Consider the following 19711-nt stretch of genomic DNA (forward strand, 5'->3'; position numbering starts at 1 on the left):
CAGGAAATGTCCATGGGGCAGGAAAGAGAGCTGGTAGCAAAATATACAGGCCAATTTTTCCCCAGAGATGCAAAATTATATATTTAATGAAACCTCTATATCCATGAAATGAATTAGCACAATGTACGACGAACCAAAAGTCAAACAAGAAATTTAAGAGATTATCAGATAAGATGGAGAAAAGGTGAGGAAGCACCTTAAAAGTATTGCAAGGACATAGAGAGAGCCTGCAACCACCTCCTGTCAAGCATGTGTTGAGTAGTGGGATGGGAATATAGGATACTAATTACAGAAATACTCCATAAAGTACTCCATCGTTAATCATACTACATTTTCCACTGAGACAATAAATAAAAGCCATGAAAATATTCCTACTTTCAGTTTATTTCATAAGTGAACTGACAGAGTTTAAGGATATGTAAACTTACACAGAGTACTGTACCTTGTAAGGTTCTCCAAAGAGAGGAAGGCTATCCAGGAAAGATTCCTTCTCTTGACGGATCTCTTGATTGCGTCTTTCTTGCTCTCGGATGCGAAGAAGATTTCTGTCTTCCCTGCGCAAAATGTTGAGAAAAATGAGACATTAACATAAATTACAGTAAAACCCACTATTTATTAAGAAACCACATTTTTTTCACATCTCATATTGAAAACAAGGCTGATTTCAGAGTATGCCTTGTGTAACCCTTAAATATTTATTCTTGATAAGATGCAAGACTTAAAGAACAAGTATAAAAATAAACATCGTTTCAGCAGGGCAGCAGATTAATTAACTTATTTTTAGTATGGCAAGCAGGGGAGAAGAACCTATTAAAATTAAGTCTATTAAAAATGTATTTGGAATAATCACAGGTTATCAATAGCTCAGAGATTTAACCTGACAAACAATACCCTTCAGTAAATTTAATACAGTACAGATTACAAGACAGCAACTTGCTGCCTTGATTCTGTCTCATTTTCAAGTTTCTGTCAGATGCAGTTGACTACTAAGGCTGCATATGCAAAATCACATGTTTTTGTATAACTACATGCACTGAAGTATGAACCAGCAAACTGATTCTCGGATTCTTGGAGTGATTTGACAGATTTCTATTCCATTTATATTCATAACATTTTATTTGTGGCCTTTGCTTTAGATGTGATTGGATGTATGTCCTTGACTTTAACAGATTTATAATCGCAAGTGAAATCACTCACAGGCACCATTCACTTTAAAATTCTTAAGGGGTCAATATTCAAAGAAGAAAGTTAAGAAACTCTGTAATTGACCTGTTAGTGTTACTATCCGAGAACAGCTGTTCTTAGTTTTCATTGTAGGCTGAGGTAAAGTGTATGCAGTCTTCACTGCATCTGTGTGGAATTTTTCTGGGTCAGTCTCAACACATCTCAAAAGAAATGCCAAAAGATGAACAGTGATTCTCTAAGTTGTGTGTATGCACTCATGCACATGTGTTTATACATGCACATCCTATGATATATGCTGGCATCCCATCTCAGGACTTCAGCTGCACCTTATGCCCAAGTGTTTTCTGCAAAGAATTTAACTCATTATAACTAAAAATGATAAAGTATTGCAAAATGAGCAAATGCAGTGAAATGATACTTAGGTAACATTTTCTATGACTGTATGCTAGAAGTACGAATGGGAATTTGTTTTGCCATCTTGAAAGACTAGAATTCTTTCCTCATATCAAATATTTCCCTTTGCGTGTATGTCATTACTATTCCACTGCAATCAGTACCTAAAATTATTCAAGAAAACATCATCCATGATTACTAGTGGGGTTTGGAGCATATTCTCTTGACAAAATAAAATATGAAAACTAAGTGAAACAGTGTCTTCTGGTGACATTTATCAGGCTACAAGTGACAAGCTAAGACCAAAGCATTCTGTGAGAATGTAATTACTCTAAGTACAGCTGTGTAAGTTGAACTTACCACAACAGCAGATGTTCAAATGATCACTGCTGGTGTAGCCTTAGCTATATGGGTTATATCTCGTCAAGGATACAACAGCTGTCCATCTTCAAAAGCTCGAGGGCACCTTCTATTTTCCACTCACCCAAACTGTTAAGCATCTAGAACTGAGCTGACTAAAAGACAAGTTTGGGGAGAAGCACTTCAGAGCTTTCTTGCCAGCAGACAGACAGGATGAGCCTTAACATGAAAATGGTAGGAATAACAAAAAATGTCTACATCATAAAAAAAAATAGCAAATATTAAGGGGGATGGAGGGAGGGAGCAGCTACTATAGTAGATATCATTCGAACATCTACTGTTATAGTAAGGTCAATATATAACCATACTATGTTCATCACACTGATCACTGCTGCAGTAGCCTAAGCTATACGAGTAGATTACCATAGCTAACCAGATTTGGGAGGTAGAAGGACAAGAGAGCAGGAGCCCCTGGAGAATGGTATTAGCAAAGCTTGATCTGGACATAGAGAAGATATAAATCTTGTGGTGCTTTGTAAAAGTATGTACAGAGGATCAGGTAGCAACTTCTGGAATAGAATACAAGCCTTTGCAAAAAGCCACAGATGATACCAAGACCCTGGTATAGTGGTCTTTGACCTTGCCCTAATTGATTTGTTATGGGAAATAGCCTTAGACATCAATATGGAAATATCTGTATCAACATAAGTTGTCCCATCTTGACTTCACAAGAAATTAAAAATTGATCCAAACATCTGGCAAGTCTTGCTACAAAAACACAGCATAGTTAGGGAAAGGAAGTGGAGAAATCAAATGCCATCATGGAAGTATCAAACAGAGAAAACTATAAAGTAATTAAGACAAGAAGTGTCAACATTAGGAGAGTATAGAAGACAGAACAGATCAACAAAAATACTCAGAAAGACGTGATAAAAGCAATGCTCAGTATCAGAATCCATTGTGCACTATCATAAACAATAAATTAAAAATATCAATTTGTGTTTTTCGGTTTTCCCGGTTAGGGGTCGCCACAGCGGAACTCCGGTCCGCTAATGATTGGCAGTAGAGTTTTACGTGCTGGCTTGCTGGGCCTAACGCACAACCTTCAATGAAGGAACGCCCATTCACACATATCGTCACACAGAAGATGCTCTGAGAATCGAACGGGCAACGTCTAACTGTGAGGCGACAACTCTACCGCAGCACCACCACCGCAGTAGAAATTAAAAGTATCAATACAGGCAAAAAACCGTAAAAGATATGCAGATTAATATAAAGGAAAAGTACAAAATAAGCAATTTATTGATGACTCAAAAAAGTTTTATAGAGAATTGGGAAACAAGGCAAAAGCAAATGAAACACCACCAAAAAGAAGAAACAGATACATTTTGAAGAAATATCTATGAAGATAATGGGAACATAACAAAGATGTTAAATGGACAGAAGTAAAAGAAAGAATGAGAAGTTCAAATGTACAGGATATGAAATGGGATTAAGTAACGGCCAGAGAGATTGAAACAAAGTTAAGAAAAGCTCCTAATTGGAAAACCCCAGGCCCAGATGCAGTACCTAACTTCAGCTAAAAGTATTAACATCTTAACATGAGATTTAGCTATGATTAAGAATTATTTATATGCGTACCCTGATTAGACACCACGTTAACAGAAAAAAACAATACTCTTATTAATGAATCTGCAAGCTACCTTAAAAACTATAGAGCAATAACTTTCCTTCCGATGACGTATAAACAATACACTGGAATTGATGCAAACAGACTTTATAGTCATTTAGAAGAAAACTCAATTATGGCAACAGACAAATGGTAACAAAAGAAAGTCATATGGAACAAAGGATCATTTGTTGTTAAAGTTACAAAGGAGAACTGCAAAAAGAGGAAAAATCTAAGTATGGCCTGGACAGACTACAAAAAAGCATTTGAAGGTATCCCGCATTCTTGGATAATGAGAGTGCTTAAAATGTATAAGATACACCCTACATTGATTGATAACATTACAGCGATGACGAAACAATGGCAAACCACTTTTGCAGTTAAGCCATGATAAAGGACAAATTATTCCAGGGATAAAAATTCAAAGGGGGGGGATATTCCAGGGTGACTGTCAATGTTCCTCTTTTGTCTTGCCTTTAACCCATTAAGCTGTCTGCTTAACATATTAGGTCAAGGCTACAATTTGGCTCCCAGGAAAACAACAAAGTGTAAAGACTTCTCATCTTTTTTTTTTTTTTTTTTTTGTAGATGATTTAAAACTGTATAGTTCATCAGATGAGGAACTGAAAGCACAACTGCAAGTGGTCAAAATGTTTTCAGATGAGATAAGAATGTCATTTGGTCTTGAAAAATGTGTAAAACCAACATTTAAAGGAGGGAGGCTACAGTAACAAGAAAACATCAGTTTGGGAGTGGAATGTGAAATACAAGAACTTGTGCAAGAGGGAATGTATAAATATTTGGGTCAAAAATAAAACATGAACAAATGCAAATAAAACTTAGTAAGGAATATTTTAGAAGACTAAAATTAATACCGAAAACAGTGTTGACATCTAGGAACACAGTCCAAGCTATAAACCAATTTGCACCTTCTGTCTTAACTTAGTTTTGTAATGACTGACTGGCCCCAATAGGTGTTGGATAGGTTAGAAAGGAAAACAAGAAGGATGCTTCATGCTCATCAAATGGTTTATGAAAATCAGTGCATACCAAGACTACATATTCCTCATTCTGAAGGGGGTACGGGCCTCCTCGAAATTGATTATATGTATAGATCTGCAATAGTGGGACTACATACATACATACCTGCTGACCTTATAAGACCCAAATGTAGTTAAAGTTTTGAAACATGAGGTTAATAAGTCGAAGAGAACTTCCCTGCTTAGTTTAACAGAAGCATTATCGGCATCCAACAGGAATGGAAATTAAACCAGAAGTAGATAAAAATTAGGCAGCAAGTGAATGTACCAAAAAAGCAAAATAAAGAATATAAGGTAAAGGATCAGATGAGAAGGCAAGAAAAGTGGAAAATGCACAAATATAGTTGCAAGTACAGAAAACTCTTGGAACAACCTCATGTTGATCAGGATCGAATGCAGAATGGTTAAGACATGGTTAACACATCTTGTTGCTGGTTGTGATATACTAATGGTAGAAGGACTGCATACTGAAAGGGATAATAATGTGGCAAGACTGTTGCACTGGGAATTGTGCAAACATTATAATACTGAAGTAGCTGAAAAACACTGGAAATATGAGCTACAAACCTTTACATAAAATTAAGTTTATATCACATGGGATCACCCACTACCAACAGTTCAAAAAATAAATGTGAGAAAACTAGATACAGTGGTCCATGAAAATAAGACAAAAGTAGAATTGATCATTGAAATCGCTACACCCAGTGACTACAGTAGTACAGAAAACACAGTCATAAAATACCAGGATTTGCAGGCAGAAATGAGGGCAATGTGGAAGAAGGACACCCAAACAGTTCCAATAGTAGTAGGAGCAACGCGTCTTATAAAATAAAATCTACAATTGTGTTTAGATATGTTACCAATACATGTAAGCCCCATATGAATTGCAGAAGAAGCACATTGTGGGTGCTGTAAAAAGCACTTCTAGTTAACATCAAAAAATTGATGAAACCATGGTAATTTCATGAACTTTAATCATACATTCACTCAGGAATGGGGTCCATTTCTATCATAGTATCAGAGACCCAAAAGACTTGGAGAAATTAGAAAAAGGGGTATGACCTGGTTCCCCCTTGCTTGCTGATGTACCACATGACTGATATTTTCTGTAACCACTTGAAAAGGTCCTGGGGACCAAAGGCAGTTCAGAGAGTTGAGCACCTTGATCAGGGTACCCTGATATTTATGCGCTTGCATCTGTCCTTGGTGCCTCCCCATTCAATGTTATCCCTCTTGAGGCTGCTCCCCAAGTCCAAGGCATCTGTGATGACTGACTGCTTTGGAGCAGGGAAGGAAAAAGGGAGACTTGCATTTAAGGGTATCTATTGTCTCCACTAAAAAAATTCTCTTCTGACAAACCTCTGCACAGGGATTTGAAAAGATGAAGGGTGTTGATGCTGGAACAAAAGAGATATGATCTATTTTTTCCTGTGAAAGAAAAGTTCTTTGAACTGAGGTGTCTAGTTGACATCACAGGAACACAATCCTGCGTGTGGGAGTTAAGAAACACTTTTGAATGTTCTCTTGGAAGCCCAGCTTGTGTATGACATCTCTAACTCGAGAGAGATTCTTGATAATTTGAAAAAGACTCTGCAAATATAAGCAATCATTTAAATATGGCAAAATATGTATATCCTGAAGCCTGCAATAAGCTATAAATGAAACTAGACATTTTGTCAACACTGCTGGTGCACTGAATTGTCCAAAGGGAAAGGCAGAGAACTGATAATGTGATCCAGACACACAAAACCTTAAGAAATGTCTGACGTCTGGATGAGCAGAGACCCGATAAGCATCTTTTACGCCTAGTGTTAACAGGAATCTTGAAAGAGGAAGAAGAGGTAAGCAGTTTTGAAGAGACATCATTTTGAATTTGGGAACGATCACAAAAAGATTTAGGAAAGAAAGTTGCAGAGCTGGTTTCCAAGCATTTTCTTTCTTTAGCACTAGGAACATCCTTGAAGAAAAACACATTCCCCACTGGGGAAGGAGATGTTTGTTCTATCAAAATTTTGGACAGTATGTAATGACCTCTAACCACTACATGTTCAAAAAGTATCTTCACACATATCTAAGTTCCCAATGGGATTGCTCTTGCTCCCACCCCTCATAAATATATGACATCCTTACCTCCATTATGCTTACGATACCAAACTTTTACCTAACAAAGCTTGTGTTCCCTCAGTATCCACTCTATAATGTACTTTTATGTTCCTTCTGCAAAACTCCTCTGTTATGTATTTCACATTACTTCCCAGCTCATTTACTTCACATTAATCCTCATTGTTTGTATTGTTCTGAATGCTTTTGAATTTTGAGCTTAAATGTTTTATCTACCACTTTTGTATAAATTTAGCAATCTTGTGTATGAACCTAATTTTGTGTGTGCTGGAGCTTTTCTCCCCAGGACTTTTTATCTACTATTTTGTATAAATATTTAGCAATCTTGTGTATGTACCTAATTTTGTCTGTGCTGGAGCTTTTCTCCCCATGACTCCATTGAAAACGGGTTCTTTTTGGCCCAATGGACTATCCTGGCAAACCAACTGCAAATAAATAAATAATGAACAACAGGTGGAAACAAAAAGAATCTAATCTGGAGGATGAGGAATGCTCCCCTAAGAAAGGAGGAATTTCCTCCCACTGCCATTTGCAAACTTGATGAATGGTTTTCATAACCCATTTATCTGAAACAATCTGTTGCCAAAGGAAAATAAAAATGGAGATTCAGACTTTCTGGAAGAAAATGGGCCAGTGGGTGGGAGTGGTCATAAGGACTCTTGAATAGTCGTGCTTGTTAGCCTGTCCTTAGTTTTGAGAGGTTTCAGACTTCCTTTTGGAACCCCATTGCCGTTTCTTCTTAAACATATTACCCAAATTCTTTTTAGACTTGTTTATTCTGGTTTTTTGCCAAAATTGGATGAGGAGAAAGTCTGACCCTTGGACAATTTGAAAAAGGAGAGCTGAAATATCTTCCCTGGGTCAGTTTGCCCTTTTATCACAGTTTTTGATCACCTTTGCAGCAGATGGACACAACACTTAACTCTCTATCCAAATGAGAATTAAAAATCTTATTTTTAACAATCTGGAAGTTTCTGAGAAAGCAAAAATGCAAACCTCCTTAAAAACAGCTGAAGTGACCAAAGCCCTGGAAGAAGTATCAACAGAGTCATACACACTGCAAACAATGATTTAATGACCTGTGCAATAGAAGAAACTAAGTTATTTAAAACAGATTATTTCTCAAAAGAAGAAAAAATACTTACCATAACGTTCCATGTTTGTAGTCCACCTCGCTTACATTCTTGCTGGATGGGTTCAGAGCAGAGAACTCATCTGATACTAAAGCTCTAGAGCTTTTACTGGCTTGGGGCTAACCCCTATCCCATGGTGCCTCATGGCAATTCCCTACATTTTGTTTGCAAGAAAGTAAATAGGTACATAATAGTCAGTAAACTATCAGTAACTATGCACATACAAACAGAACAGTCTGTATTACTATCCATGCCAGGTGGACAGACAACTACAACCAGGTCAGACAGCATAATGGATAGTCCACCTGTTCCTTCCAGGAAACAGGAAGGGGAAGGAGAGGGGGACGCAAGAATGTAGGCGAGATGGACTACAAACATGGAATGTTATGGTAAGTACATAACTTCTTTACGTTATGTAGTTCTATCTTGCCGAAATTCTTGCTGGATGGGAGAGCGTCTCTAGCACCTTTATCCCGGGTGGTTCAAGCAAAGAGACTCTTCAGCACAGTGGACCCAAAGGATGGCATGTCCTGGGAAGCCAAATACAATTTATAATGAGTGACAAAGGTATGAGGTCTCGCCCAAGAAGCTGCTGCACAAATGGTATTAATTGGGAGTTTTGATCTAAAGGCATATGAAGTTGATACTGCTCTGGTTGAATGGCCTTTTACTTTGGCAGGTAATTGGTTGCCAGCAGTTTTGTAAGCAAATGAGATGCAGTCTGAAAGCCTTTTAGACAAAGTGACCTTAGAAACAGGCAAGCCTTTATTTTTGTCTGAGAAGGAAACAAACAATTGGTCTGATTTTCGAAATTCTTTAGTCATGTGCAGGTAAAACCTGAGAATTCTGTAAACATCCAATTGGTGTAGTCTGTATTCTGATTTATTACTATGATTTGGGAAGAAAACTGGTAATTCAATAGTTGTGTTGAGATTATGCTATGAACATACCTTAGGAAGAAAGGAAGGATTAGTTCTACGTGAGACTCTATCCTTGTGGAAAACAATGTAAGGAGGTTGAATGGTGAGGGCTTGCAATTCCGAAACTCTCCTAGCAGATGTTATAGCCACTAAGAACAATGTCTTCCAAGGCAGGAATTTCAGATCCGATGAAGAAGACGGTTCAAAAGGTGGAGAAATTAAAGATGTGAGAACTAGGTTCAAGTCCCAGGGCTCCGGTGGTTGCATGATTGGAGGTCTGAGAAGGAGGACTCCTTTCAAAAAGGTTTTGCATAAAGAGTGAGACATGATTGGATTTCCCATGCAGCCAAAAAGATAATTAGAGATGGCAGCTAACTGAACTCTAACAGCAGCAGCTGCAGCTCCTTCATGAAAATGGATGCCAGGAAGGACAGGATAGACTCTGTGGGAGCTGAGTAGAGATCTATGCCTTGGTTTGCTGCCCAAATGGAGAAACTTTTCCATTTACTGGAATATAATTTCCTGGTGGAAGGTTTGTGTGAAGAAATCAGAATGCGTTTGACTGTAGGGGAAAGGGAAATACACTTGGCTATTCGTGGAACTGGAGCAGCCATGCTGTCAATTTCAGGGTTTGGATGGTAGGATGGAACTGCCCTGACTGATGAATCAGGAGGTCTGGAGATGCTTCCTGGAAGAGATAGGCCACAGGAAGGGGAACCAGACTTGGTGAGGCCAGTAAGGAGCAATGAGAATCAGGGTACTCTTCAACAATTTTGCTTTCTGAATCACTTTTGGTATGAGAGGAAAGGGTGGAAAGGCATAAAGGAGTCCTGGAGGCCATTTGTGGACCAGAGCATCCCTAGGTGACATCCCCGAATGGGGAATTAGGGCAAAGTAGTTGCTGCATTTGATGTTCATGTACATGGCGAATAGGTCACAGCAAGGCTGGCCCCATTTGCGAAAAATCTTTTCCACAACTTCTGAATTCAGGGACCACTCGTGATGCATCAGAATTGCTCGAATGAGTTTGTCTGCTATTACATTGGACTTCCCCAAAATGTGTGTCGCTACCAGAAAGCATTGAGAGGCTCTAAGAGTATGGACATGAGCGATGGACACTCGACAAAGTGGGTAAGATCTGGATCCCCCCTTGCTTGTTTATGTAAAACACTACAGACATGTCTAATTGAATCGTAATTGTCCTGGTGGGAAGAGAACTATGAAGTGCTTGCAACGCGTATAGCACCACGCTCATCTCCATAACATTTATGTGCAAGTGGTTCTCGTGATCCTGCCAAATACCTTGGACCGTCATTCCCAGATAATGACCCCCCCCACCCTATCTGGGAAGCATCCGTGGTCAAGACTTCATTTTGTTGAGGGGGAGCAAGTGGGTGACCTAGATGAAGTTGATCCGTACGTAACCATCATGTTAGATCCTTCTTGCAGGAGCTTGTGATGAATATTTGGTGAGACAAGGGGAGATCCTGCATTCACCACTGGGCAAATAGTAGCCACTGAAGTACTCTCATGTGCAGATGGGCTAGGGGAACTAAGAGAATGGTGGAAGCCATAGTCCCTAGGACCTGAAGGACTATCCTGGCCTGTACTTTGTTTTTCTTCAGCAAGAATCTGGCTTGGATGTGCAACGATTCTATCCTTTTTGGTGTCAGTTTTGCTGTCATGGTGGATGAGTCTATTTATGAGCCTAAGAAGACAATGTGTTGCAATGGAGATGAGGCTGATTTTTTTAGATTTATCGTAATGCCTAATCTGGTGCACAAGAATAGAGTCTCGCCCCTGGTTCTGATTAGTTGGTGCTTGGTGGTAGCAGTGAGGAGCCAGTCATCTAGGTATGGAAACACCTGGAATCATTGACGTCTCCGATGAGTCGTTACGACTGCCATGCATTTGGTGAACACTCTGAGGGCTGTAGTGAGGCCAAAGGACAGTGTTCAAAATTGAAAATGACTGGCTCCCAGCTGAAAGAGTAGAGGTCTTCTAGAGCACCTGTCCATTTTGATGTGGTAGTACGTGTCCTGAAGATCTATGGAGCACATCCAACTGTCTTTCCCGATAAAGGGAAATATCGACTGCAGAGTGATCATACAGAACTTCTATTTCTTTACAGACTTGTTGAGTTTGCTGAGATCTAGAACTGATCTCCAGTCCCCTGTCTTTTTTTGGAACTAAAAAGAATCATGAGTAAGTTCCGAATCCCATTTGTTCTGTGGGGACTTCTTGGATGACTCTTTTGAAGCAATGAGATGATCTCTGATGTTGCACGGTATAATTGAATGGGTGGCACGTCTAGTAGAGACCAGTTTACCAGGGGATCGGAAACAAAGAGAATAAGGTAACCTCTGGAAATTATGGTTTGCACCAAATGATCTTGGAAAATTTGTAGCCAGGCGCTTAGGTACACAGTGAAAGATGACCCCCAACTGCCTCCAGAGATGGACAGTCAGGCAACCCCTCAAGGGTGATGAAAGTATCTCTTATCTCCCTGATGTTGTGGACCTCCTCTGCAGAGAGGGCGGTGTCTTCCATTATATCCTCCCCCTCTGCCTCTAGGGGAGGGTTGACCTTGTGCCTGAGGGGAAACCTTTTTGGGATTTACGGAACCATATTTTCCCTCCTGTTTGACCCTTGGGATATGGTCTAGAAGGAAGGAAACGGACTCTGACAGCAAATAAGGTTTTCCCTTCCTGCTCACACCTGGTCAAAATCTCTTTTACCTGCGGTCCAAAAAGAGTTCAACCATCAAAGGGGATGTTGGTAAAGGAAGACAAAGGATTCTGTGAAGTTGCATAGACGCATCCAGAAATGTCTCCTAAAAGAAATTCCTGCTGCGGCTGCCCTGCTCACTCTGTCAGCTGCATAGGAAATCAGCCTCATGGAAGAGTTAGTTATAGATGTAAGGATGGAGAGCTGTGCAGATACCTTGTCTGTGGATCCTGAAGCTACTGAACCCTGAAGGGCATCTCCCAACTCCTTCAGGAGATCCCCTTGAAGTCTAGTAAAATGGGACAAGTAATTCAGTGATCGTAAGGTAAATGCCGCTGAAGAGAAGATACAATTTCCATACCTATCCATCATCCTGGACTCTTTATTAAGAGGATGGATATTTGAAAATTACTCGGACAACTCCTTTTTTGTGGCCGCTGCTACCACCATAGCAGCCACAGGAACTCCCTTAGAAAGAAAAGACTTGTCTTCCGGAGTGGTCATAAATTTGTTTGGCCTCCTCGGGACAGGCTCCACTATGTCCATGGAGGTCCAAGCTTTCCAGGATACGACTCCCAAGAGTTGGTCATAAGGCAGTGTCACCCAGCAGGTGGAAGGTCGGGAACCAAAGGCCTCAAGGTACACTGATTCGTCCTCTGTAGGGTTAGAGGTCTTCCACTTACCCCTCTAAGGATTTCAAGGATGTCTGCAAAACAGACATCCTCAGAGGGGGATCTAGGGGACCCTTCTGACTCATCCAAATCAGTGTCTGACGTGACAGACTCAGGTGAGTCAATGTGCTTCCTCTTACAAAGTCTCTTATGAGGGAGCTCTCCAGTGGGATAATCTGGGGAGGTCTCAGAAGAGGGGACACCTCCAATGGGGGCTCCTTGAGTCTCTGTTTCCCTATGCTGAGGGGGAGGCGGGGGAGAAGAGGTTGCTGCCGGCTGCTGGTGGGACAGCGGGTCCAAAGGCAGGGCTTTGGCACTGGACAAAGCTTTCTCTATTGCTTTGAAGGCCGTTCCACCCCACTCCGAAGATGACCTCCGCTCCAATGAAATGGAAGGTTGGCTCTGAGTAGGAGGGACAGGTTCTGAAGCAGATGTGGGAACTGAGCTCAATCGAGCTGAAGCACCGAGAGGGAGGATCGGTTCTGAAGAAAAACTGGGATGACTATCCCTCTCCGAGTCGAATCGAGAGCATCGGCTCCCAGACCCCTCAGCTCTAGACTGAGCCACTGAGGATAAAGTTATTGGTTCCAAGAATTCTCCCTGCTTCTCCAGATCCAACACAGAAGGACTCGAAGTGTTCAACTCTGACAGTGAAGCAGCCAGAGGAGGAGCAGTAGTCTGGAGATGGGATGGCTCCAAAGCCTTTGGGTCCAGAAGAGCTAACCTTTTAGCCAAAGCAGGGTCACAGAGCAACCTCTTCACCACCCGCTCGATATCCTCATCCAAAAGTGTCCTGGAGGAATGGGTGGAGACAGAATGCGATCTCCTCCTTTCTAAAATAGGAGACCTCAAAGTTGGTGAGACAGGGTCCATAATAGGCGAGTGTCTCAATACTGAAGGTTGCCTTGGCACCGAAGAAACCGATGGCACCAAGACAGAAGAAGCGGAATCAGAGCCAGATCTTTTTGATTCCATCGCTTTAGACTGTTTTGATGGCTCCGAGGCTGGAACCGATGGAGATTTTCTCTTCAAAGTTTTGGGAACTGTCTGTCCAAGTTCCAGCTGTTCCTGGAAGGAACTAGTCATAAGATCCCTGTCAATCAATTTTCATTTTCTTTCATTAAAGAACCCTAGTACTAAAGGCATGGCAAAAAGTGCAGGGTTCTTGTAAATGAGCCTCTCCCAGACAGTACACATCTGGTTTGACTGTTGGCCAATGACATTTTTTGATAACACTTATCGCATTTCTTGAACCCAGAAGGGCGTTGGTTCCTTATGTTCTCTCTATCTTTGTCTTTGGACATGCTGAGAAAAAACAAAGCTAACAATAATAACAATAGCCACAAAGCAAAGCTATGAAGAGAAGTTTTTTTTTTTTTTTTTTTTTTAAGGAAGGCCTAGCACACAGAGAGGAAAGGCCCTCTAATTTAAACGGGCAACTACGGCCCTCTAAAATGGGCCACACAGTCCTAAGAAAGTGGGACAGGGGATCAAGCACTCACAACAATCACACAAGAAATAGGTAACAACTATTTAGATAAAAAGATGAAGAAACTAGACAAAAAATATCAAGATTTATCAAAAAATCTTCTACTTAGCAAACGAGCCAGTAAGGAGACAACTTTGAAGCTTTTGCGGCAAATGAGATATGGGGAATCGCCGTGAGGCACCATGGGATACGTGTTAGCCTTGAGCCAGTAAAAGCTCTCAAGCTTTAGTATCGGCAGATTCCCAGTTCCGAACCCATCCAGCAAGAATTACGGCGAGATAGGAATACATAACATCTGCAGATAGAACATTCCTCATACTTTCATAATTACCAGAACAAACTTGAACATATGTGCCAGATTATTCAAAATTCTGAAAATCAAAGTTGCAGAAGTATACACTTTTTCCCCATACCTGTCAATAATTTTCCCATCCTTATCAGGAAGAATACGACTGGAATTAAAAAAGTTTGTAGCAGCAGTGGGATCAACTAAGGGTAAAGGTGCTGGGTTCATTATGGGAATAGTGTATAAAAATTCAGCTATTTTTAGGGGCATCCATCTGAATATCAGGGAAACTGCAGGCAGTAACACACACATCCTGCAAAGATGACAGAACAAGAGGAATGGTTACAGGTTTTATAGAGGAGAAAACGCATGCTTGGCTTTCTGCTTCTTTCTGACAAAAAAATGGAGTCAATGACTAATGGCAGCAGCTGCTTTCCCAGGAATGCAAACAATATTCTGCAAAACAGGGAAGCCTTCCCTGTTTCCTCTCCCAGGACTCTCAACAAAACTTTTCCATCTACCTACTTAACTGAATAAATTATCTGAAACTTCAACAAGGTATCTCTTCTTACTTTAATACTTAATTTTGCCTTTGCTGCTTGTTCTTAAAAGTATTCAACTGCATTTATTCTTCTGCATTTAATATTGCTTGCTAGTAGTCTGATTACATTCTAATTGTTATTCTAAGCCTCTTAATTTAGGTTTAAGGACTTTGGCTTCAGACCAGTTATTTTACATTAAGGTTTGTGGTCTACACTCTTGTGGGAGGAGAGGGTAGCCTCTGCCCTTCTGAGTGGGAATTGCTGGGTGAAAGCTTATTGTGCATTTGTTCCATCTTAAGCATTTGGGTTCCAAAGCAGTTATTTTACATTTGGAAGATTTGTGGTCTAAACTACTGTGGCAGGAGAGGATAGCTTACACCCTTCTAAACTGGGAATTGCTGGTCGAAGGCTCATTGTGTCTGTTATTCTGAGAGTGTCTTAGTTCTGGTTTAAGCACTTCGGCTTCAAGCCAATTATTTTGCATTACATTAGAATCTTGTGGCAGGTGTGTTTGGCCTTCCTCCCTTCTAAGCTGGAAATTGCTGGTGAATTGCTGCTTTATTTAAACTGTTTTTGCTGTTGTGACTGTGATTTTATGCACTTTGAATTTCAAATTTGAACTTTGAAGTGGGATCACTTCATTGGCTCTGCTTGACAGAGGTTCAGTTAATTAATCAATGGGGTGGCGAAAGCCAACACACTCTGGCTAGGCTTATAAATGCCCTTAGGCAGATAGTCTTAACTATGAAGGTCTATTGTGTCTGCTATTCTAAAGTGTCTTAGTTCTGACTTAAGCACTTAGACTACAAAACTAGTTTTACATTGGAAGGGTTTGTGGTCTAGACTCCTGTGATAGAATAGTGTGACCACACCCTTCTAAGCTGGGAATTGCTGGTGAATTGCTGCTTTATTTAAACTGTTTTTTGCTGTTGTAACTGTGATTTTATGTACTTTGAATTTCTTGTACTTGTGCATTTTACATCATAGGCCAGTTTCAGACTTGCTGAATCTAGACTGTTTGGCCTCACTTCAGCATTAAAACCAGCTCTTCAGTGAGATACTGAAAGACCTGAGGCATCTGCTGCTCCCTACTAACTACAAGTGCCTGTTTTTGTTCTTATATTGCACTTTAATTTGTATTTGCATTCTACTATCTGTCTGAATTGTCTGAACTGTTTTTTTGTCACATTTTACTGTATACTGTACTAGTTCAGCTGTAGCATAGCCCAGTTCCAGATTTACTGTTACTGGATATGTTTTGTAACTTCTGAGCATCAAATTCAAGCCATCCTTGTTGGTGAAGGCTCTTCTACACCCTTGTGGGAGGAGAGTCCTGTCTGGGTCACATCTAATCGGAGGTGATTGGACTAGAGCTCACAGACAGCATCCTTATTGCTTAGTTTGATTTAAGTGGGTTATTTCACGTTTTATTTAAGCCCTGCATTTGCACTTGTTTGCATGTAGCACACCATTGTGCACAGACGTGTAGCAGTGGTTACCATAGGTGGCAATAGACGCAAACATTTTGTTTGTTAAATTTTCCCTTAGCGCTTTGCTTGTGGTCCTCCAGAGATTTTTCGTGGCCCTGCTCTACTGTTAGGTGGAACACTAAAGCCTAGTTTCAAAAGTACCAACACACCTCTCTTTTCCTGACCATAGAGATTTACTTAACACTATGGATGGGCAATTTCCCACAGTTTCTCCAGCCAGCTTGGTCAACATGGGCATCCTGAGGCAGTGCGGCAACTGCCTCATATTCAACGGTAACCTTCTACTCCTTGTTTACACAAACTCAACATATGAGAGATGCTCTCTCACACACCAGTAAATACATATGACAATGAGTGGGTTGTCAGCATGCACACCTCATCTCCCACTCCACCCAAACACATAGCACACATCCCTATATATGTGAAGGTCCTCACCAAAAGCATAACAAAACACCAGAGAACCCCCCCAAACACAAGTACGCTACACATAATACTTCCTCTGCAGAACTCGTTACACATAAAAGCTCACACACCAGTGTCTCACCAGTCAAATCTTTAAAGGCAAAACCAAACATATTAGTCATAGGTGATTCCATCGTAAGACACACACAGATATCCCTCTCTCCAGATTGGATAAGACAATGGTCACAGTCAGGTGACTGTTAGTTGCTAGGATCCACCATATCACACATTCACTCAAGTATCTCAGCAACAGGTACTGTTATGACTCCCACAAAACAGCTAGCAAGTACGGCTGATGCAAATGGCCAAACAACTTGAAGTATTCCAAAAGAAAAGTCAGCACCACAAGGACATAAATAAAGATCAAGAATTTATTGAAATATCACAAATCAGACCGGTTTCAGCATATAGCCTTCATCAGTGACTCCGTCATAGTCCACGTTGGTGTGAATGACTTCAGACATACCTCTGTGAACTATATGAAGAGAGACATGACTGAGCTCTCAGATTATGTGTCTCAGGCAGGTATGTCCCTAGCCTTAAGGAACATTCTACCTTCACATAGGATGATGTCTCACTGCAAACAGAAAATGATGGAATTCAATGATTGGCTTAGTTTCTGGTGTCGTTCTAATGGACTCCAATATCTGCCAGCCTGGGATGACATGATTGTCAGACCTCAATGCTTTGCCAGAGATGGTCTTCATCTGTCACACCTGGGATTTTGGCTACTGGCTAAGACTCTTGTCACCCCCATAGTGCCTTTTTAGGCAATGTCTCAAGGACAAAATTCCCAATGTAAAAACTCCATCTAAAACCAACCTGAAGGTTATACTGCTAAACGCAAGGAGTCTTAAATCCTAGGTAGACGCAGACATTTGTGCAGTCACGGAGACCTGGTTCAAGGCTGTGGAGAGTACCCCAGCCTGTACTGGGTTACACCTCCTCCCACACTTTCAGACCCTAAACTGAAGGTGTGAGGACTAAATGAGCCAGTGTGTCAATAGTCATTAATGATAAATAAACCTCCAGATTGGTTAAACAGTATGATTTTCTGGAGATACTTCAGGTGCAATTAACTGTTGGTAGAACACCTGTTGAAGTCATTGCCAGCTACAGGAACCCCTCCATGAATCAGGACACCCACTCTGCTTATTTGGATCTACTTGAGTCTATCAAAATACATCAAAACACCACGGTTTTGAGCAACTTCAGCTACCCATCCATTGACTACTTAAATTACTCATGCTCAAACTCACTTGTCCAAAGGTTCTTTGACTTTGTTAACTCCAATGCCCTAGACCAGCTGGTCGACATCCCCACAAGAGGTGCCGACATCCTGGATCTAATGCTTACCAATATGAGGGACCACTGTAGCACCCCCAGTGTGAGGTCTTCCCTGGTGAGATCTGATCACAAATCAGTCTCATTCAAAGTAATTGTCGCACTTGCTCCCCCCCCCCAGCAGCAATTAACCTAAAAACCTTCCCAAAGCAGATTATAACCTCTTATGAGATGGCATGAATAGCTTCACTGCACCACCCTCTCAGATGAAATTGGCAGCTATGTAGAGTTTTTCACCGATGTTTTATACAAACACCTGTATAACTGCATTGACTTGGCCATACCCAATAGGGCCAAAACAAGCTCCTCAAGGAAGAGCAAACATGCCTGGTGGGCACTTGCATTAACAGGCTTTGCAACAAGAGGAAGAAATTGCTGTTTAACAGTACAAGGGAGCAAGCCCTAAACTGGAACACTCCCTCCTCAGCCGAAACAAGCAAATAGGATTTCATGTGAAGTCCTCCAAAGCAAACTATGAATCCAAATTAGCTTCCTCAGCTAAAGACAACCATAAGGCATTCTTTAGTCACATCCATAACTTAATAGGAAAAGCCCCGATTTGTGCTGAATTGGTAGTTAATGATATTACATATACTGAGCCTGTGGACATAGCTAACCTATTGGACAACAGGTTCTGTGAAAACGTCATTCCCTTGTCCCCACCACACATACCCCATGGCATCGCTACCACCTGTCCCCTACATCGCTACCACCAGTCCCCTACCTTGTATTGTTAAAGAGAAGGTGATAAATGCCCTCTCTAAGGCCAAAAACACAGCATCTATGGGACCTAATAATATCCCAGGCTGCATCCAACATGGGCTCCAACAAGAATTAGCAACACCATTCAGTACGCTTTTCAATCATAGTCTAAGCACTGGCTTCATCGCAGTTGAATGGAAAATGGCCAATGTTATCCCCTTGCACAAAGGTGGTGCTTTCACTGAACCTAGAACTACAGACCTATTAACCAGACTGGCCTTATCTGCAAGACCATGGAGCGAACCATCATGGACCTTATCAACAAAGATATAGACAATCTCCTAACACTTGACCCTACTCAGTCTGGATTTGTCAAAGGGAGATCGTGCCTGTTGAACCTGGTGGACCTCTGAGACAGTCACCAAGGCCCTGGATGAAGGGAAACCTGTGCATACAACCTACACAGACTTAGCAAAGGCTTTTGACACTATCCCCCAACTCAGGCATCACTGACAAACTCACCCAGCTAGTTATCAACCCTTACATCATTAGATGGGTCACTAACTGGCTCACTGATAGCAACAGCAGACCTGTAATCAGTGGTGTTCCACAGGGATTAGTCCTGGGACCTCTACTTTTTGGAATCTATTTCTCTGAAGTATAATCAAAAACTAAAGGTCTGTGGTTGACAAAGTTTGCTGATGACTGCAAACTAGGAGTGGTCACAGACTCTCCAAATGATGTCAACATCCACAAGAGGGTCTTACACAAATTATTTTAAAGCCATGACTTTGGCACCACTCAATGCAAAAAAAAAAGTATCATCATCCCTTTCAGTAAGAGCAATGTTCCTACTAACTACCACATCAATAGCAACACCCTAAGTTACCCACTCAGTGGTGAGACACCTGGGCACACAAGTTGACAGCAATCCTACCTTTGTTCACCATGTCTCCACAGTGGAAAGAAGGGCATTCTATATTTCTCATCTCATAAGTAAGGGCATTGCCGCCAGAAAGTGAGAGAGATTTATAACCTCCCTGTATTCTTCCCTCAGCAGGCTAATAATTGAGTGCAATGCCCCTTTTTGTATGTACCTTTCCAAGCACCTGCAGAAACTGGAGAAACCACAAAGGTTGTTCGCAAGGAAAATTCAAGGTCTTGAGCATCTGTCCTA

The 19711-nt window shown here is 41.0% G+C and overlaps 1 protein-coding gene across 1 annotated transcript in view; it reads right to left on the minus strand.

Moving 5' to 3' along the window:
- The window catches only part of LOC122792793 (AF4/FMR2 family member 1-like), a 632549-nt gene that overhangs the window by 98965 nt on the left and 513873 nt on the right, over nucleotides 1-19711 (minus strand). Inside the window, exon 3 of the mRNA XM_044060362.1 lies at nucleotides 443-554. Coding sequence (XP_043916297.1) covers nucleotides 443-554 — 112 coding nt within the window. The remainder of the gene's footprint in view (nucleotides 1-442; nucleotides 555-19711) is intronic.

The sequence above is a fragment of the Protopterus annectens genome, chromosome 2.part0 (genome assembly GCF_019279795.1).
Source record: "Protopterus annectens isolate FY-2018-M chromosome 2.part0, PAN1.0, whole genome shotgun sequence".
Taxonomy (NCBI): Eukaryota; Metazoa; Chordata; order Ceratodontiformes; family Protopteridae; genus Protopterus; species Protopterus annectens.